This window comes from Euprymna scolopes, chromosome 2, assembly GCF_053919585.1.
Source record: "Euprymna scolopes isolate OS-2025 chromosome 2, ASM5391958v1, whole genome shotgun sequence".
In the NCBI taxonomy this organism is placed as follows: domain Eukaryota; kingdom Metazoa; phylum Mollusca; class Cephalopoda; order Sepiida; family Sepiolidae; genus Euprymna; species Euprymna scolopes.
Window position 1 is genome coordinate 71,416,222 of NC_136483.1, and position 23,087 is coordinate 71,439,308.

The following is a 23,087-nucleotide window of genomic DNA, read 5'->3' on the forward strand; positions in this document are numbered from 1 at the left end:
TTTTATATTAAATATATAATAAAATAAATAGAACAGCCGATAAAAACAACACAATTGGTTGGATGTTTTTTTTGTTTTACGGCATATCAACCCTTTTCAGGTTATTTAATGCCGAATCTGGTGATTTTGAAGAATGATTTTTTAATATAGTATATTTGTTTTTTAAGTCGTATTCTATTTAACCCATAGTTGGGACCCTAACAGGTACTACCACTCCGGGTCAGAGTGGACCTGGGAACAATGGCAATTAAAGGGTGGCTCCACACTCCCCAAAGCCCACCAGCTGGGGCCTCACCATTGGATATAGTTTAAGGTCATATCCAGGAGCACAACACAATTGGAATGAAATTATCAGCCTGAACACTGATCAATAAAGACAGAGTTTAAGAATGCAATAAAACAATAGCAGTTTATATTCTTTCATTCTTGTAAGCGGAGAGCAAGTATTCAACAATTGTAGACATTATTTAAAAAAAAAAATAGAGAGAATTTGAGTTTTACTTAACCAAAGATAATTTGCATAAGGAAAGAAAGGAAAAATGTCTAACCACTCCATTTGTTTTTCTGGTTAATTCAAATTCCCTGACAACAAATTCTGCGTGGATTGTTTCTCGGATTGTTTTCACAAACAGTTTCCCACCCGGGGCTTGTAGCTCCTTTACTTCGTGTTCTTTTGGCCAGTAACGCATGGACTTTTGCTATAAAGAAAAACAAAACACGAAAATATATATATATATATATATATATATATATATATAACATTAATGTACATAAAAAAATTCATTAAAATAGTTCATGTTCTTATCTATCATAAATTGCAACATATCTTCTTGCATAACTAAAAATAGTAAGTCTCTTTACCTTTATATTATCGCTATTATATAGAAGGAACTTCGTGCGTGTGTTTGTTCCCTATGGACTCCAAAACAGCTGAGCCGATTTTCACGAAATTTCGCACAAAGGTACTTTATGTATCTGGCAGTGTTCTTAGATAGGTTTTGTATCAGAATGTATAAATGTCTTCAGTAAGTATCGATAATCAAAAAAATCTGATGAAAGAAGGAACAAGCGATTTTTTACCAAAGTTAACACCTTATACAGCCTAACATCACAAGCGCATTTGAGAAGTTTTATTATCACATAAGGAGAAAGGCCTGGCATATAAAATCAACGGTAGGTTCTTTGATATGACAGGGGCGTGTTCAAAATGAATGTTTCTGTTTAGAACACAGTTGAACTATGATACTTGACTTTTGCATTTTAAACTTTAATTCAAGCTATTATATTTAAAAAATAATTTTATAAAATCAACAGTAGGTTTTCTACAGTGCAATGTAGACTACAATGTATTGTGGATTAAGGTCATTGCGAGGAGGCATGTGAAGCTTCCTCCCAGTGTAATGTGATGGACCTCCAACTAAAGCAGGCAATGAATGGATTTGATTGAAAAATGATCGATTTCACTAATTTCGATGACAATAAAAAAAATTGGGAGTGTGAAACATTTGCTGATCATCATTCAATCCTAGGCAATGCTGAGTCTCCCTGCTAGTTATTATATAGAAGTAATTTTGTTGTTTATCTTTTTGCCACTAGCAGTGGAGGGCCGCCCAGCTTTGCCCGGGCATAAAATACACTTCAATATATTTTAATTTATCCAGACTTTGTATATATTATAGTCGTGATTTCAAAAGTTAAAAAAAAAGTATTTGGGTGCCATCAGCTAGAATCGAAACCAAAACTGTAGCATTCAAAGCTAATGACGTTACCACTGTACCAACGTAATATGTATATGACCTAATTAAAAATTAAAAATAAACTAAGATGAATGTACAAGATGTATTCCGATTTTGTTCAATTTTGACCCATTTTTGACCCTTAAAAACTATTAACCAGCTAAAGACCCATAAAAGAACAGTTTGTAAAAAATCAAATCATTTAAGGCCCCTAGTGCCATTCTACAACTTTTAGTTTTGGAAGAGGGTTGAGTTTGGAAATATGGAGTCAGACAGACAGACATATAGCCTTTTATATATTAGATTTACATGAAGGTTCATTACATGTACAAATGCAAGTAAATTAGATAATGCACAAAAAAAAATGAAAAAAAAATGAATCATCCTTTTTTTTAAAATGCTTACATTTGTGTGGATGAACCAACATAGAGTGATAGGTAATAGAAATACATTGATAGCTCAAAGAGATGGATCATGTGTTCTGTTCATTAGAAATTATGGCTAATTAGAACAATTAAAACAGAATTTTTGCAAACATAACTCAATTCCAGAACTAAAGTACATTTTAGCATGTATTTTGTATTCGTAAAATATTTTGAAAAAAAAAAAAAAAAATAAATAAATGCTAGCAGAAGATATTTTTTTATTATAATTGTATGGTCACAAGGCATGATAATTGAAGAAACATCAAAATGACACGATCCTGGCTAAAATGCATCAAATAGAGAAAATTGCCAATTTCAATCTACCCACCTCTATAAGAAAGCATATCGTACAACAATGTCTTTTTTTAAAATTACATTTTTAATGTAAATCATTCCAGACAAGGCATGAACCACTTGATGGAAGAAACTAAAAAAAATTAGTATATCAAGGTTCAAAAGTTGCCAACTCTAAGTGTTAATTGGAATAGATTCTGACCCAGAAAACAGCAATTGTCTCTTCATTCTTCATCAGAAACATCGCTCTTGGAATGTGAGGACTAAAGGGAAGTGAGAGTTATACGGCTGCTGAAAGTAAACTCAAGATCAACTTCTATTCTTCTTTAAGACTTAAACTTTTAACTAGTATGGCCATATATATATATTATTCCTTAATTGGAATTTTTTATTTTGAAATGAACATTTTTATGTTAATTTTTATTTTTATTTCGGACTATTAGTCTCATCTTTAAAAAAACAACAACTAATAAAGATGAGACTAATAGTCCGAAATAAAAATAAAAATTAACATAGTATGGCCATGTTATTCACTATCAATCATCCAAAATGCTTCAAAGTGTGTCTTGCATTGATGTCAATGACCCAAAACCACATGGTAGATGGCTTAAGATATGGAGAGGGTTAGTTCAAGATTACCTTATTCTGGCAAGTAGCAGAAGCAAAATGGCAACAGATAGGAAAAGTTGGAAATCATTCATGAAATTTCTAACATAAGATGAAAAATGAAAATAAATGAAAACACCAAGTATTTAACAAACGAGAGAGAAAATAAAAGATCCTACAAAAAATTAAATAAAACAATATAAACAAATTTAAGATTAAAAAAAAAATCCACCTTCTCAGGATTAAAAAAGAAAACTAATGTACCACCCAGTGCTCTCTCAGATATCAATTTCCAAAAGTTTTCTTACCTTTCCTCGTTCAACTTCTTTTGTTGTCATGACAATAACTCTAGAGTTTTCTTGCCATACCATCCGCCACATATCAGCCACTGTTGTAGGCAAAGGTCCCTGCGTTGCAATGTATTTCTTCTTTGGCTCTACACCTTCTTCATCTGTCATCTATTTTGTTTTTAAAGATAAACACATTTCAGAATAAACAAAAAGTGTCGAATAATTGTCATTAAAAAAATAATAATAGAGTTAAGAATTCTATAAAAAAAAAGAAGTTTTCTACAATCACAATTTACAAGGACATTTAATAAAATATTTTAAAAGAATTACTTATAAAGTTATCATTTAATTGTTTATTTTTTAAATTTTCTTACCAATTTGTTAATTTAGATGCTATCACATATAGTCCAAGAGAGAGATCTTTTTAAGATTCTAACTGTCCCTATAAGTGTAATTGTTTGAATCTCTCTTGCACTTGGTTCACTGGGTATATTTGCTAGATAGTTTTTGAAATTCTTTTTCATGAGTTCAGTTGCCCTAATAATTACTGGAATGATAAAAATCTTCCTAAGATTCCAGTTTCTTTTCATGATATAAAATTATGTATAATTTTTATTCCTCATTTTTCCTTTAATATACTTTTGTGGTTGTCATATTCACTTTTTATTTTTACTTGCTACCATGATTTATGGCCCACTTGACATGCATTAATTTGGCATATTTCATTTCATAATAAAATTTTTATCACTAAACATTGAATGAATGTTTCTTAATATTGGATTATCATTGTATTACTGTTCTCATCTTTGATGTCATTTTCATGAAATTTTTGAATAATGTAACCTTCAACCTTCAGGAGCATCTTATCAAACGGAATTTCAAATGGAACATTTTATTAAATTCATAGGAATAGCTTGCTCTCGTTCAGCCATTACCAAATAGAAACCTCAATAATAAACAAATAATAAACATAATTGTATTATTAGTATCGTCTGTACTGAGGATTGAATGTTCAACCTCCAGAAGACTGTTACTTAGAACTTATTAACACTTTATCCATTACACCATCCTTGCATTATGAGAATAGTAAGCAGAATAATAGAAATTCTCAATTCTTATCTTAAAAGTTCTGAAACATAATATCTTAATATTTTGTTTGTTTTTTTCATTAACAAAAACAAAAAACAAAGAAACAAAATAAAACAAATCATTAAAAAATTGGCTTTAGTAGAAAACATAGAAACGGATTTTCATCCAAATAAAAATGGAAGCACTTGTAGAAAGTCCTGTTACTTACTGTGATAAGGTTTGCATTGATGTAATCACACCCAGGTTCATTTTCATCACCATCTCGTAATACCAGTCGAGTGTGGTCAACTGAAATAAAAATGTACACATTTACTTATTTGTATTCATTACTTGCCATATTTTTTTAAATTATAAACTCTCATCAATTTGGAACTAGAAAAAAAAAAAAATCCCATAAAAATCTATTTGAAAATAACTTTCACACTTTATAATTTAGCATCACATGAAACAAAAACCTATGAAATTTATTGCAAATGTTTTTGTTTTTTTTATTCCTAAAAAGTATTTTCTACATATTACTTTTTTTGAAAAACAAATCTCTAAATAGCTGAAAAGGGAGGGGGGCAAGCACAGGTAGATTTTCTAGGAAAAAATCATTGGTGCTTGTGTAGATTGGTGATCTTTGAAACCAAAGCATTTTAGGTGAAAACATTAAATACCAAAAATTATGAAAAATGATCTAATAAAAAAACAATAAATGCAAGTAAAAATAGAATTTATTGAATTATCGAGTTTTATCATACGTTTTAATGTAGAAGAGTTGTGCGACTAATTTTGTATGACAAGCTGACTTACCTCCCTTGAAGAAAATTGACTTAAATTAAGGGTCTGTCATTTTTAAAAACCCACAATCTCAGAATATAACTGGATAAATTTTTGTTAAAAATACATCTAGCACATCTTCTACTGGATTATTTTTCATAATTTTTGGAATTTCAACATGATATGCAAGTACACAATGTTTTCACCTGAAATGCATTGGTTTCAAAGATCAACGATCTACACAAGCATCAAATCATTTAAGATTTCTACAAGAAACACAAACACGTTCTAGCAGAATGCGCATAAATTAATGAAACTATTGTAAAATGATACAGATTTCAAGTGGACGAAACTCCATCTTCCAAGTCTTTCCCTTCTCATGATTCATCTTCTTCCTTTGCATTTTTTTTTTTTTTTTTTTTAACTTACTCATAAATTACTTGGATTTTTTTTTTTTCATTCTTTCTTAATCATGACATCATACACACATTATAGTGACTATTTATTCTAATCTATCAAATTAACTTCTAGGATAGCACATTTAACTAAAATTCTGAACTACTGCAGTTACTTGTAAATAAAACTGGATGAAGGTACTGCTTGTACAGTGACTCACATGGAACAGCAAATAGGACATAAAGAAACCTTAAGGTTGATCAGCTTTTAACTGACTTAAAATTTGATAGATGAATAGACTAAGTGCTACAAGCCTTCAATGAACACTCGTTATTGCAATGGGAAGCCAACTTACAATGGAAATTGACCAGAACTGAACAGCAGGCTAATTATCAAATGACCTAAACAGGTGAAATAATCCAAAATGTCATTGATTGGTTAGTAAAATTAATCATTTGCATAACTGGAGACAAGAGAAGACAAGGAAGAGAGAGGGGCAAGGAAAAGAAAGAGAACATTATATATATATATATATATATATATATATATATATATATATACCAGCATTTCAGCCCGGCATTGCCCAGGTATTTGGAGGTGTATGTTGAGCAAAAAAAAAAAAAAAAAAAAAAAAGTGGTCAAATTTTTTATTATGATCCCTTAACATTTTTTGCTTTGGGCTCAAATCAAGTTATTAAGTTAGATCCATGTCCAATGAACCTATATCTAAAATTTTAAGTGTTTAGACCCAAAATTGTCAGAGGAGTTTAGTAGAGTTCTCAAAGGTCAAATCGTTGAACTTTGACCGCTTAACAGCCAAATTTCTGGCTGAAAACCGATCACATCGATTTTCCCAAATCTCAGTACACTGTATATCAAATTTCGAGTCTAGATTGAAAACATACACAGACACTTTCACAGATATATAGATATATATATACATACATAGAGAGAGAGAGTGAGAGAGAGAATAATTATAACTTATCTACTTACAAGGTAAGATATTTTTATATCTGTTCTTTGGCTTATTCTCTTGTAGCTGTCCTTCCGTGCGGCTGTACAAATGTCGGCATTCTTGTTGTTGAAGTTGCTATAATGAGAATATGAACAAAGTTAACACAGTTCAGTTTCAAATTTCAAAAATAAAATCACAATTCTTTAAATTATCCAGTAATCTTCTATATTCGAAACTAATAAATTTTTTGGCATTTTTTTTACAATCATGTCACCATGTAAAAAAAAAATCATTTCTTTTTAATACATCACTTTTTGGCACAGATTCTTCAAATATCAATGCATTTTAATGACATAGCTTTTAAATAGAAATAGTTTGGTCACATCTTTGAAAACATTTCATAAAGTCATTTTGAAATTTTAGAAAACCAAATGTTATAAAATATTTTATTAAATGATTAAAATCTTTTTCTTTTTTCTTTTTTTAATTTTTCTTTATCTGAGATTTTCAGTGTGATATACTTTTTCAAAGAAAACTTGATTTCATTTATTTATTTTTTAATTTTCTGGGTGGTATGAACCCTGAGGAATCAGAAAAAGAATATATTCAGTTTTAGTGATGGGCCATTAACTTTTCTCAAAATGATTGAGAAAAAGTTAATTGGGACCCCCCCCCCCAAAAAAAAAACTCCCGTCCCTTGAAAAAACATCAAATTTTATGACTAAACAATGATCAAAGATCTCTTGATGCCAGTTTGCAGGACAAGGGAGATAATTCCAAATAATTAAAACTTTTGCAAGATTTTAGAAAGCCATTCTTAATATGTAGAGGGGGGCATTGTAAAAACTCAAATTTGTTTTAAAATTATTTTTTTCATAAAAATAAAACTACTTGATAAGTTTGTGACATTTTTGTATCATGGGTATGTACATCATACAGATTTTTCTTTGTTTTTTCTTGGGGTGGGGAGAATTTATGAACTAGCACTGAAAAAGGTATCAAACAAACCTCAAATTCTTCCCAAAATCCACTTTTGCCAGTTGTGGTACTGTTGTCTTTCTGCAGCTGTTTTACTCGACTTTCGATACCTGATGCTGTAGTTCGTGTGGCATTGAACGGCTACAAAAAAGAATTAAGATATTTTGTAATCATACAAAAATTTACTTATTCTTTAAAGAATGTTGGTAGATTTAATGGCCTATCAAGCATAAGTTATTTTATTTTTTTAATGGAAATCGCCCTAGACAAGGCATGAAACCACTTGATGTAAAGAGCTAAGACAAAAAAAAAAAAAAGAAAATGGATTTTGACTAAAAAAAAACAGCAATTCTTTCCTCTTTGCCAGAAACATTGCTCCTAGAATGTGAGGATTATAAGGCAAAATAAGGGAAGTGACAGTTACACTGCTGCTCAAAGTAAATCCAAGATCCACTTTCTACTATCCTTAATTTAGACATGGATTCATTGCATTTTAGATTGTACTAGCTTTACCTACCTGGAATTACCTGGGATGGAATGAAATAATTTTGATTTTTAATGTTTATTTATTTTCACATTTTAAAACTTATACAGAATAAATAAATAAATTTTGGTGGTAAGGTAGAAAATCCTATTATATTCTTTAATTTAAAATTTGAGCTATCTAACTGATTTTTGTTTTATGAAAATCATTTCAAACAAGGCGTGAAGCCACTTGATGTAAGGAGCTAATAAGAACGAAAGATGATTACCGCAAAGACAGAAGACGCATATTGACTTTAGTCTTGAAAAGACCAAGTATGTAAGTAAGAGAAAAAAGTTAGCAAGAAGAGAGTTCCACAACCTTGAAATTATTGGAAAGAAGCTACTGGAATAGGAAGCTGGATTACAATGACGTATCAAAACAGCAAATTGATGGAAACCAGTAGACCAAGGAGTCAAATGAGCTGGAACAAAGGAAGCAGGGCATAGATCAAACAATTCTGAAGAACACATGCCATAATAGTATTTATAAAAAGCAAAGTCTGAGATTAGCAACATCACGTCTGTAATAAAGAGGTCGCAGAGAGAATGAGAAGAGTGGGGCCTTTTATTTGATTAAATAAAAAGGTTTCATATTACCAGCCATTTTTTATGGACTAAATTTTTAAAAATAAATTGTAGCAAAATGTGTCATTATATTGCCAATAACAGGGTATAATAATTATAAATAAAAAACAAATTGCTAATCGGAAGCAAAGTTTGATTTGTCAACTTAAATGCTATTTAGGTTCAAATTTTTAAATCTAGTTTAGTTTTCTTTATAAATTAGATTTGATCTAAAGAGGTCCAGTTCTTATCTAGAATTACCTTTTTATTAAAAGCAGAAATAAAGAAAAATCTATGATGTATGTATCTATGATAGAATGAAAATCATATTAAAAAAATTCACATAAATTGATTAAGTATTTTATTTTTAAATAAGATAAAATTTTATGAGCAAATAAACGACTGTCTTGCATTGTCATTTTGAAAATACTTGAGAAACAAGTGGAGAAAATCCAGCTTTCATAAAAAGAGGGGCACTCTGGATTGAAATAAAAATGGTTCCTGTTGAGAATTTCTCCTTTTATTAAAAGAACAAAAACATAGAAACATCTATAGGATGTACATATTTGTGACAAAACAAAAATATATCCCAAGAATTACGTAAATTGATCAAGTAGTTTTATTTTTATAAAGAAAATCATTTTTAAGCAATTAATGGCAATTCATAGGCATTATAACATGAATCTTGCAAGTTTAAATTATTGAATTATCTCTCTTTATTTCTTGATTCTGTAAAATGGTGAACAAGACAACTTTTCTTCGTGTATTCATAACATTTGATTTTCTTTTTAAAAAATAAAACTACTGATTAATTTACATGGTTTTTGGAATATGATCTTTTTTGTCACAGTTATATAAATAATACAGATGTTTCTCTTTTTTTTTTAATATAGAGGGAATTCTGAACCAAAACCAATCATTCTTAAAGAGAATTCATTGAAAACAATTGGAAAAACAGGAGTCTCCATTTTTTTTTTAGGGGCGATGCCAACACAACCCTCTATATGGGATTGCAGTCCAAAAATTTGTAGCCCCACCAACAGGGCAACAAGAACCAAATAAAAATTACTTCAGTCTGGAAAGATTTCTCCACTGACTAGAGACAGAAAAAATTAAAATGTAGTATCAGAACAGATACTACATTTTGTTCCTAGCCAAAAGGCTAAGGGAACCAATATAGACTCAGGTTAGGAACATTTTCTTAGTTTCCTGTTTTTGGGTTTTTTTTTATAGGAGTGAAGGGAAAATCTTTTATGTCATTTATTATTTGTGTCATTTATGTACTTCGTTAATCAAATGCTGCATTTAGAATTGTCAGTTCTTTTCAGTTCAAGATTATTAGAAAGAAAGTGACCATGTGTTTGTAAGTGGTTTATATCAATTAATGAAAGGCAGTGAAATTGTCTTTATAGAATTTAGTTTTTTCTTCTTTTTAAATACTCTTCTCATAAAATGTATATACAAAGTTGCTGCTTGTATCTTCCATCATTTAAAATATGTACAGATGAATGGTAAGCAAAAAAAAAAAAAAAAAAAAATCATAAGAGTTTTAATAGTTTATAAAAGATTCCCCCCCTTTTTTTTTTTTTAACTTAACAAATCAAAAGAAATTCAACTTACTTGCTTTAAATGTAAAACTGTACCAGTTTTTTCTACCATTGGGTTCTTCTTATAATGTTCAACCAAATCGGAGAGACTATCAAATTGATTTCCTCCACCAACGTCGTACTTTCCATCCTGGATTATGAAAAGAAACAGAAGAAAAATAATGGCTAAAAAAATACTATTTATGAGCAAAACTAATTGAATTCTCCGGATCTATACTAGATTTTTGGATTTTGTTCAGGGATGCAATTGAAAACAAATGTTGAATATGTGTATCCTGAGAAATCATTTTGACAAGAGGTGCACCTGACAACGTGATGTAAGAAACAAGATAAAATAATCATCAGCGGATTAAAAAATAATGAATCTGACACCAGCACACCGGCATAGGAACAAACTTGATCAATTATCAAAAACTGGATACTTGACAGATAATTTTCGACAAGAAATATACATAGGTGTAATCAAGTTGCACAAAAGTCAGGTAAATTCATTGAAACAACCATAAACAAATAAAACAGCTATGGGGTGTGGTTACAGTGACAATGACATCTCAAAGGGGGGTAACAAGTGGTTATATAATAATAACAACCCAAAATGGATATTGGAGTCTGTTGACAATTTAGGCCCGAGAAGAATCACCTTGTCAAATTCCTATGTGTGCATCTCCTTCCTAATAATCATCCACCACCAACAATAAAGAAACATAATATTTCCATATATCAGTGTGTCGTCATTCTTTTAAACATGACAAATACAACATAAAGCTCAATAGCAAAACCATAAATTTTCATAGCTGCATAAGCGCTGGATATTTATAATGCGAATAGAGACTTTTATTATTTTTTTTTTACTTGAAAATTGACATTATAGCAATAAAAAATAAGAATGAAAACTGGTAATATGGGGTCTAGGCTTGAGAGCAGATAAACACATGCTCTCTTTCAATGTCAGGGTTGCCTGCTGCTATTCCACTGAAGTCAGTTACTTCATTTGTTTTTATTACCTAAATTTCTGTTATAAAATTTTGGGTTGCTTGTCTCTGTAATAGAACTGCCCACAAAAGCAGCAGGATAAGGAAGGAAAAAGAAAAGTTTATAGATTCTTTCTATACATGTGGCATTAATTTGCATATGAGGGGAATAGCAGTTATAAGAAAGATAGATTGGAGAGGACAAAGGTTCGGGGGTTTTGAAAGCCAAGAGAAAACATAGATATTGAGTTAGTGTTGTGAATTACGGTTCAAGTTGGTACAAATTGCAGCGTTAGTAAGAAGGAGTTCCGACAATTTTATTTTTTTTGTTACAGTCTCAAACATAATACTCCATTATCTTTCCTCTTTCACTGTTATATTCGTGTTGTTGTCATTGTGTTTATTGACAATCTTCATTTGATGCTTATGAATCATTTCCTCAGGATGTTTTGGTGTTGACAGGAAAGCCACCACATTTCAAAATGCAAATGAATTATGAAGTGACTCACTGGATTCTGTTTTGTAGGCATTGGTATTCCAAATATAATCAAATACTCACACAAGTGACCGCATGAAAGTTGCCAACATACTTAATGCTATGGAAATTCACAACTCAAACATGGCACACAAAAGTCATCATTCCAAATTGGTATACCTTCCACCACCACTACCACCACCACCATCTCTTTGTCTGTTTAACAGCAAATCAACTCTTTCTGTTGTCATTGTTGCTGTTGCAATGGCATTCATCCTGACTGAATTAAGCCAGTTTCTTCACCATGTCCCGAACCCTGGCAGCCCATGTACAGCAGTTCTGAGCAAGGTCACATGAGATGTCTAACCAAACACGATGCCACCGTTGAAGGGCAACCATCTGTGGATCTGAGAACTTGGTTGTCATCTTTGATGGCTGTTGCCCAGGATCTTTACTGATATGCCTGAGCCATCAAAGCAGAGAGGTAAAGAGGATTACATGTGATACTATTGATGCCTTACCTCCCAAAAAATGTTAGGAGATAAAAAAAAAAAAAGAGAAAATAAATTGATCATCAGAACAAAGTTTATAGGAAGTGAGGTTAGTAGAAAAACAATGCAGAGGAAGTTGTTCACCAAGGCACACAAAGGCAGCTTAAATAGGATTGCTAATCAAGGGAATGGGACAAAAGATTGGACATGCAGGTCGATATATTTAGAGTTTGTTTACGGACAGTTTTAAAAGTTTTACGAATGTTTATGACAGTTAAGGACAGTTTCCGGATAGTCTTTAGTTTGCAGCAGTTAAGGACAGTTTCAGTTTGGGACAGTTGAACACTGGTTATGGTACAAAGTAGATTGAGATGAGCTGATGTCAAATGATGAACACTGCCTCAACAGAAGACTAAGACATGGATGTTAGAGCTTAGAAGGTCGGTTTCCGGTTTGATATTTACAGTATGTGTCTGTGTTTTCCCTTGCATTGTTTGTTTTTTATACTTGTGAACCAGTGCTCATTCTTGGCAATTCCTAAATGTGGGACACGATGACACAGCCAGAATGAGAGAAGATGAAGGAGAAGAAAACCATGGTAAAAACAGTGTTGCGATTGACTATTGTTGTTGAGCAGAGGAGCAAGTGGTTATACATACATACATAGCAAATTAATTCTTCAACAAATTGCATGTATAAACTATTGAACATGTTGCCGCAATAAGATAGATGGCAGAGACTTGGTTGAGGTATTAGCAGAGAACAGTAATGGAGACATAGTTGATTTGTAGGTCATGAAAAATGTGGCAGAGGCAGTCATTGTCAAAGATTTCCAATTGGTTATGAGAATTGACTTAACTACAGAGAAGTAGACATGCCTCTTAATTGAAACTGAGATCTCCTGATGCTGCAACGATTGTTGTGCACAATGGCAAATTTAGCAGCTCTATATGGCAGCTCTAACTAGATATGGGAAATCTCACGCTATTTGGGCAGAAGAATAGTGGACCTAAATTACAAGAATGAATAGTCTTCCACGTCATCCTTTTAGGTTATTTAATGCATAATTTCTACTATAAATCATTCATTGTATACAATTAGTTGAGCACAAGTCGTTTTTTTTTTTGGTTGTTATTAACCCACAAATGTATCTGAATTCAGCACAACTGATCTGGTAGACAATTAGAAATTTATTATAAACTAGCGGGGGTACCCGGCGTTGCCCGAGTGTTTGCTTCCGGGACGGGGGGGGGGGAGTTTTAAAAAATGTTATGGTAGGTAAGTAGGAAGGATCAAACCCGGAGTCATGAGTAAAAGTAGGAAAATAAAGTGTGAAAAAAAAAAAAAAAACAAAAAAAAAAAAACATCTACAACGTTAACAGTTCGGCCACCAAGAAAAGTCCATTCCAGTTGTTTAGGAAAAAAAAAACAAAAAAAAAACGACTACGGTAGGTCGGCGCGAACGTGAAAATATAATGCGAATTGTCCAGCACGCTAACCACTACGCCACAGAGCACTGCAGCTTAGTTTAGTGATTTTAAATAACTTCACATGAAAGAACTACGAAGCCAAACCGGTGTTCTCTTCTCAACTGTTCCTTGTGAACGATCCCCAAACGGTGTTAAGTGGTGGCAGGGGGAGGAGGAATTTATTAGAGAGAAAATATTTTACCATTTCCATTGATCTTAACCGATTTTGGCCGTGACTTCTCAGCAGAAAAAGTATAGAAATCTAAGATTATCGAGGAATTTGAGAAATAATAAGCCTATAACACACCTCAGATATTGTTCTGCCGTTTGTGCATATTATATTTGCATGAAATATCTTGATTTTTAATCCTATTAAGGTCAAAATCCGACGGGAAAAAATGAGTTCATTTTATTTATATAGAGATGTCAGTTAATTATGTCTTCAGTGCAGAGCTATTCTTGTAATGGAAAATGTAGTTGCCCCAAGTAAAGAAAAATGACAGTATCAATCCAGTCAGAGAAGCTTTTCCTGATAAAGAATTAAACCAGCCAGCAGAGCGACTCATTTGCTAGTATTTGTTTTATTAGCTAACACAAAATTATCTTGTGAGATTTTAAAAGTTGAACCAAGATAGCAATTCAGCTAATCTTGGAAACTTTGATTTTTTAGCCGTTATTGTCATACCATGTTATTAGCAATATAAACAATTCATTCGTCAGAATGATAAAGACCATCTGATCATCCTAGACATGATGGATGACACGTGCTGCGAGTTTATTTAAAGTGAAGCTGCTGACTCACTTACCCGTACCAGCCCAATCCAGCAGTAGGACAGGGTTGAGACAGCTGGAGGCCAGATCAGATATAGGAACTGTTGGAAGTGTTGACATCCTCTTACATACAGTACCTAGTATTCCTAAATGGTCACCCATTTGATACTAGCCATGCTCATGATTGCTTAACCAGTGATCTAACAAGAACTGGTATGTCAACAGGATTCTGTCATACAATATTGGTTATATAATGACATACTGTCTCCAATCCCTGTGGCATCACCTTTACCTCCATCCAGTGGTAGAATTTGCTCCCACCGTCGTGGTTTGTTCACCTGCCTAAAAAATCTTGGTCTTGTTTTCAGACTGTGTCAACAGGGCTGATCTGAAACGGACTGCACTTCATTGCAACAGACTTTTTACAAACAAAAACAAAAGAAGTCAAGGATCAGTTTTCTTTTTTATAACACGAAATAATTATTGCGCTAAAGATTACAAATTAGAATGTCCATAGGCGTTGGTTTAATTTATAGAGTTTGGCAGCCGTTTGTTAACAAAGTTCTTTGTTTATCGTGAATTTATACTTAAGAAAAAATTCAACTTAGAAAGAAAACAGTGGCAAAAGTCTCAACCAGGATGCAATGGGAAAGAGGGGGGGGGGTCACAGAAAAAGACGTGTGGCTGTGTGTCATCTCAGATGTCTTCGCTTTTCGTTATATTGGGAATTAGTTAGCTCTAACTCCGCCTACTTATTAGGGGTTTCAAATGGCTATCAGCCAATCGGAAACCATTCCTTTGTCTTTTGCCCTAGGTCCAATCACGTTCCGTCTACAAAGGGAGGATCCAAGTATTTCCATTACACCCAGAACTTCGGCAACCCACCGCCCCAATTGCTGGACAACAATCTCTCGTTTTTTTAATGCTTACTTGAATTGTCAGCGGGCTACAGGCTCATTGCCCCCTGAACTCTGTCCCGGCTGAATTCCATTCCGAAACTGAAGTACCATATCAGCGAAAACCCATAAATATCCACTGGCGATTTTAAAGTTTCATTCTCAGCTGTCATCTTCACTTTGATAGCCCCATCCTCTTCTCTTTTAATTGACACATTTTTGACTGATACTCAACAACCAATTCTGGGACCACCCAGGAATTGGTTTTAAGGTCAGATTTTATAAGAAACAGTCTTTATCTTGAAACAGTTTCTTTCATTTTCTTCCAATGTCTACACATAACTATGTGTGTAATAATATCAACCTTTTCTATACGGCCATTTTTTTCTGGCATCCTTATTATCGTATAAGCATCATCGCTGCATATGTAGGTCCACCTACACAACTGGTAATATGGAAATATTTTTTAATTATGGCTGAAAAATCAAAATCAGCCAGAAGGATGCACTTGATAAGGTGGGTGAAGTTAGGACTGTAGCCCTTGATATACCCAAAGCCTTTAACAAAGTCTGGCACGAAGGGCTGCTAATGAAAATCAAATTGTATGGTATAACTGGACACACACTAAATATAATTAGATCCTTCTTAGACAAGACCATCCAGGTTGTCATTGATGGATATACATCCAAGCAGCATAACATTAATGTAGAAGAGCCTCAGGGGTTGATCCTTGGACCACTATTAATTATTAATGACCTCCTTGATAATATTATGTCCAAGATGAGTATATTTGCTGATGATACAATGCTCTATAACATGCATGAGGAAAGAATGGATGTACACAAATCTAAGACAATGGCAGAATTGTTAGAAAATGACCTCCAGACCGTAATGGAATAGGGTCATAAATAGATGATAACATTTAATGCTAGTAAGGCTAAGCTGCTCTCCTTTAACAATTACAAGAAACCTCTTCAACCACCAATATCCATGACAAATAACACCCTACCTGAGAATTCTTCCTTCAAACTTCTCGGTTTTACATTCACAAGCAATATGAACTGGAACAAATACATTAAGGGCATTGTGAAGGCAAAGAAGGTGGATTCCCTTTATCAAGCTAGAAAACTACTCACACACACCTGTGAGCATCCTGTAACTCTAAAAAGCCACCATTCGCCTATGCATGGAGTATTGTTGGCACATCTGGACTGGCGCATCTACTACTAATCTCTCTCTTGGATAGAGTCCAAAAAACAGTCTTCAATCTAATAGATCCCACTTTGTCAACTAAGCTCTAACCCCTGTCCTATCGTTGCAATGTTGCATCCCTGTGCCTGTTTTACAAGTATTTTCACAGAATGTGCTCTGATGAACTCGTTGCATTTGTACCTCTTCAACATACACACCCCTGACAAACCTGCTTAGCAACAAAATCACACCCCTTCACTGTTGAGGTCCCTAAATGTCAGAAAGCTTTCTGCTCTAATAGTTTCTTCCCTCAAACAGCTGGACCTTGGAATTCTTTTCCTGCTACCTATTTCCCTGACGGTACTGATATGCAGAAGTTTAAATGTAAGGTAAACCAACATTTTGTTAGTCTTTCCCAAGCATGGTCCCAAATAGTAGGCCCTTACATCCGAGTGGTGATATGCCCTGTTTGGAGTAAACGTAAGTATAAAAAAAAAATCAGAAGGATAACTGATATTTTTAATTGAAAAAATATAAGAGTGGACTTTCTTACAGTAAAAAGGCTAATCAGGTTATTGATTAGGATTTTGTCCCAGATGACCAAAGGCCAATCTGACTTTTGGTTTGGTTTATAACACATAACCATCAAATGCCAATCCTATAGGTAGGATAATTATTTTCTATTCTTAGAAAATATTGCTCTTATGATAAGAGTAGGAATATTACTCTTAAAAAACATTACTCCTAGATAGGATAATGTGAATTGAGGACAACACACAAAGTGAAAAATTATTAATGCAATGGTGATTCATGAAATTAGGAGAAATATATAATCTAGCACATAAAATCATTGATTGGGAAAAAATCATTCTCAAACTAAACTAACAAACAATTAATTGGAAGAAAAAATCATTTGATTTTTGTTCCAGAATTCCCTTTATATTAAAAACAAAAATAAAGAAAAATCTGTATGATATACTTACCTGTGACCAAACAAAAATATCATATCCCAAAAATTACGTAAATTGATCAAGTAGTTTTACTTTTATAAAGAAAATTATTTTTAAGTGATTAAGAGCAATTCATAGGCATTACAACATAAATCTTGCAAGTTTGAATTATAGTTATTTTCCATTGTTTGTTTTTGTTTTTGTTTTCTAAAAAGATCGTTTTCAAAATGGCAGAGAAGACAGCAGCTCTTCAGTTCCTCATAAAATTGGATTTTCTTATTTAAAAATAAAACTACTAGATCAATTTATGATTTTTGGAATGTGATATCTTTGTTTTGTGAAGAGTAAGTACACCATACAGATTTTTCTTTAGTTTTGTTTTTAATATAGGGGAAATTCTGGACAAGAACCAATCATTTTTAGACCGAATTTATCGAAAATACTTAATTGGAAAAACAGGTGTTTCCATTTTTTTTTAAGGAGTGATGACAAACTCTTCTGGATGGGGTTGTGAATTTGTGGCTCCCGCTAACAAGGTAACAATGATCCGAGTTCAAATTCATACCAGTTCCTAGGAAATTTGAAGCAGGGAACAAACACATGCAGCTCTATCGGATATACAGTTATGGATCAAAAGAAAATTGATGAAATGAAAAATAAAGCAAATCCTACCAGAAATCGGATCATGACGTGAGTGACTCGATCATCGCAACGGACTGAGAGGACATAATCTCCTGGCTTGCTTTGACTCTCACGCACCAGGTAGCTGCCATTTTTTCCTTTGTCTAATAAATATTTCTCGGCTTCTTTCCCTGTTATATGTCCATGAAACCATCTGCAAACAAAGAACTTACTAAATTAAAGAGCAGAAACAAACAAACAAAACATAAAAGAAATATAAAATAATAATAAACCAAAGAATTCTTAATGAAAACTTAGTTACTCAAAGATGCTTCAAAATAAATGAGATCTATTCATAAGCGGCCAAAAGTACAGAACATGAGTTGGCAACCTCTAGCTCATATACCAAATCCGTCCCTTGGGTGAATTTTGTTTGGCCCACCACCTTACTCAGAACACGATATTTGTCTGTGTGTGTATATTTGGCTAAAACTCTAAATTACAAAACAAACACATACAAAGTTGGTATTTTCTTGATCAGTATTGCTCCAGATTAATATTTTATTAATTAAATAATAAAGGCTCCCTCGCCAAAGTCCGTCCATTCTGATTGGTTGAGCTCTGAAAATTCTCATATTCCGGAATTCAATTCTTCCCTTTATAAATGAACGGTTACTAAAATTAAAATATGGCGTCAACAACAGACATTATTTTGAACCAAGCCAGTCTTGGATGAAAGGCTGAATATATTATTTCAAAACTCAATTTTTTTATTTAAATTTACCTGAGAACACGTTTTTTTTTATTTATCAAAATTTAAACGCAAATGACAATTTCTTTTTTTGTGTGTGTTGGGTTTTATATTGCCAAGCAAAAAATATATACCATCATGTCTCATGTGAAATAGATGATGTCGTTTGGAAGTAAACATTGTGAAGAACTTTTTTCTAAAACGAAATGTACTAAAATTGAACTAGATTATGTGACGAACACCTGGACAATATTTTGCTCTTTTCACTGACAAATATTTCACTTGATGTAGAGAAGTTATCACACGATAAACAGAAACAAGTTTCTCATTAAATCATTTGCTGTTTCTAATTGCATTTCAGTGTAGAAATTAATTTTTTTGTTGATTGTAATTTGTTTTATTTTTGTAGTAAAATTTTTTTTGTAAAATGTGTTTGTAATTTTTCTATTTTTTTCTTTTACATTTCCATTAAAATAATTGATATTGCTTAAATATATGTTTAATACATTTTTTTTCCCAAATTTCCATCATATTTATTTACATATTTAATAATATTTTTGTCCTCCATGACAATGTAGCCAAAGCTGTTTGACCCTCCTCCTATAATCAGCATAGGTTTTTGGCCCTCACACTCCAAAAGGTTGCTGACTCCAAGTATAGAGTATTGAATGGCCCTGTGCTAAATGTCACAGAAAGTCAAAATACTTACTTGTGCAAGTGAAAGAAGGAACGGCTGACTTTTTGAACGAGTAACATCAGATTTAGTTTATCAGGTTTATGGCAGATCAATCCTCATTACTGAAACAATACCCATTGGAAATTATTATATACTAGCAGGGTTACCAGACATTATCCGGGGCAAAAATGTAACATTAACTATTAAAACTTCTTTATCTTCACCTCTCTCTACATGTACCACAATCTTTCTCACCCCCCCCCCCTTTGTTTTTTCTCTCCCTCTTCCATCCATTTCTCTCGCTAAACACATACAACTCTTCTTTATATTAATTTCTCAAGGAAGGTGTGAGGGAAGTAAATCTTTGATAAAAAGATCAGTTACTTCTCTTTAGTATTAAAGTGTCTGAAAAAACCGACTGTTCCTGATAAAATCTGTGTCAGTTTAGAGTCAAAGAATGATTAATTTTTTTCTAAATTTTAGATATTATTCACCCAGGCCAATACTGATCAAAACTATACCAACTTTGTGGCTGTTTGTTTTGTAGTTTGGGCTGAATATACACACAGAGACAACTGCCCTTTACATAACAGACTAACAAGACTACCTGATATAACATTTCTAATCATTATATGGTTCCCCTCCTTTTCCCCACTCCTTATTTCTACCCCCCAAGCTCATTTCTCTCTCTGAATAAACACCCACACACTTATAAATTACTCAAGGAATGAAATAACTCCTTATTTTAGTTAGTCCATCAAATAACTGACCCCTCATCTTTGCTCATTCAAAGTCAAAGAAGAAATAGTGTTTTTTGCTAAAGTTAAGATATTCATCTGGAGCAATACTGATCAAGAAAATACCAACTTTGTGGGTGTTTGTTTTGTAATTTAGAGTTTTAGCCAAACATACACACATAGACAATTATCCTTTATATAATTGATAAGGGAGGTGATGGTAGTGACATGGATACCAATATGGACTGAAGACCTGGAGTGTCAAGTTCAAATCCTATCAGTTTCATAGCACTATTTTTCCTATGGATGTTGGCAACCTTCATGTTGTTTCTTCTGTAAATACCTAATTCTAGAAAGAACTAATGAAACCAATGCCAACAACAAAATTAAGATTGTCAAAAGTCGTACCATGTGGATTCATATTTTTATTATATACGATTGACTGAACACAGATTGCTCTGGTTGAAATAAAAATAACAGGTAAATACCTTTCTGATTAGTATTAGTGCATAAGTGATTGTAATTGAATCAATAAGCTTTGTACTCAGCAAAATACATTCCATGAGGTTAGTTGTTCTGTTTAACTGGTTCAGTGTACCAGTCCTGAAACAATTTTGTGTTTTTGTTTTTAAACTGCATGACATGTCCTCACTGTAGCACTTCGGATGGAGAAAATTGTTAGTCTCACTGCAAAAGGCTTCTATCAAAGATTTTGTCAGGTATCCAAAAATACTTCAAAGTGTCTCTCACACAGATGCCGCTAGCTCAAAGTCGTGTGTTAGACCGCTTAAAAAATGGAGAGGATCAGAAGCAAAATGGTGACAGATCCGAGAAGTTGGAAGTCATTCACAAGATTTCTAACCGTTACGTTTTCACTTACCAAGGCATACATAAACTGTTATACACTGGTTGTTGGGAGCTGTTATGAATGGGAGTGTCGGCATATCATAACTATTAATGCCTTGCAGAATATTAATCCTGAAGATGGATATGTATGTAACACATGGATGACAGAAAGTAGTGGAATAAATAATACTGTTAGTTGACTTGATGGAGATATTTATTTACAAGGAAGCAACACATAAAATATTACATCAGTCTTAGCCTGATACTACTTGACTTTGTGTGTCACAATTATTATGGACACAATATTTCTTCATCTTCATTTACCTGAATTCAAAGTAAACCTTTTGTTGACACCTGACAGGGTCTGTCTCCTCCTGTTCTTCCATCTCCATGCGAGAACTTGCATAACAGAGTTAAAAAGAGGAAGAAACTCCGCCTGAAACAAAAAAGGAGTTAGCTCCCTTTGATTGTTCTATCATTCTAACAGGAGCCAAAGGTTCTTGATCAGCTGTAGACAAAAATAACTCGGATGCTGATATTAATTTATAAGGTTTATTAATTAAAAGAAAAATAGTCACAGAAAAAATACAAAAACAAACTTGGCTTATCTCCATATATAATAAAATTACTGCAGAAATTCCCCTCTGGATCAAAGTAGCGTAGCAGATACCATATACAAATTCAATACATCTAGGCTAATAGCCACTATCTTAGGTAGCTTTCGAACATCATTTTAGACACATTTAGTCATGATATTAAAATACTACATTATATCCTATGAGCAACACCATCACAATCATAACATCTATAGAGGAAGGAGTATTTTTCTCTCCAAATATTTAGTCCTACCACTTCTCCCAGTTATCACCGGAACAAATTCTACACATTCCACAGATTGACTGTAACTGGCTCAAGAATACATAGATCTAACAATTTCCGATTCAGAAATAATAAAGGCTCCCTTATCAACGTCCATCCATTCTGATTGGTTGAGCTCTGAAAATTCTCATATTCCGGAATTCAATTCTTCCCTTTATAAATGAACGGTTAATAAAATTAAAATATGGCATCACCAAACAGACATATTATTTTGCCTGCCATCAAGTTCATTTAATGCTTAGGTCATTACAGTGTGTGTGTGTGTGTGTGCGTATGATAAAAATCACTCCATTAGTTGCTTTTCAGTTGTCGGACTGCTGTTCAATATTATTCTACGGGATCCACACTCTGTAAAATGGTTACTCTCTCTCTCTCTGCCCCCCCCCTCTCTTCTCCCTCACTGCACATATTTCCCTTCACTAATGGTTCTTATTATAGTTTGTGCATGCATGTGTTTGCGTGTTTGGTTGAGTATGCATCACAATAAAACACCTTTAGTTGATAAAAAATTGCTAAAAAAATATTAATAGCAAATAAACACTACAAAATGCAGTTTGTTACTACAAAATGCAGTTATGTTTTGTGAAAAATAAATATATATATATATATATATATATATATATATATATATATATATATTCAGTAAATTTACAGTAGATTTTTATTTTATATTTATTATATTTCTATTTTTTGTAGTTACTTTGTTTTGAAATTTGTCTGCGTCTTATTTTGCTCGGCTTCATCCAGTGACTGCTGGTCAAGCTCAAACCATAATTGCTTCTTCATTATTGTACCGAAATCAGACAACCGAAAAATTAATTTTTAACGAGAATCACAATGATAACTGCCTATCTTTTTGTTGATTTCAACAATCCAAAACGTTATCTACCTAATTGTCATGTCACAATTAGTTAAGTCTTCCAAGATTCAACAAAAAAATGATTATGATATGTGACATGTACCATAAACACACGGAAAATAGCTAACATTTCTAATTTCTTCAAACACTATTTTTTTTTTACAAGGAAATCACTACTTATCAAGGCCTGGAGGCCACTCTGGGATAAGGGTTATTGTGTGTACAGTAATCAATGGGACAATATCATAGTAATCGTTAGTATTGGTGATCTGATAAA

The 23,087-nt window shown here is 32.8% G+C and overlaps 1 protein-coding gene across 1 annotated transcript in view; it reads right to left on the reverse strand.

The window, feature by feature from the left end:
- LOC145292170 (tyrosine-protein phosphatase non-receptor type 11-like) overlaps positions 1-23,087 on the reverse strand; it is a 120,878-nt gene that overhangs the window by 16,247 nt on the left and 81,544 nt on the right. Inside the window, exons 4-10 of the mRNA XM_080138417.1 lie at positions 18,114-18,276; positions 10,241-10,357; positions 7,562-7,672; positions 6,592-6,688; positions 4,649-4,728; positions 3,370-3,519; positions 549-698 (exon numbers count right to left, since the gene is read on the reverse strand). Coding sequence (XP_079994543.1) covers positions 549-698; positions 3,370-3,519; positions 4,649-4,728; positions 6,592-6,688; positions 7,562-7,672; positions 10,241-10,357; positions 18,114-18,276 — 868 coding nt within the window. The remainder of the gene's footprint in view (positions 1-548; positions 699-3,369; positions 3,520-4,648; positions 4,729-6,591; positions 6,689-7,561; positions 7,673-10,240; positions 10,358-18,113; positions 18,277-23,087) is intronic.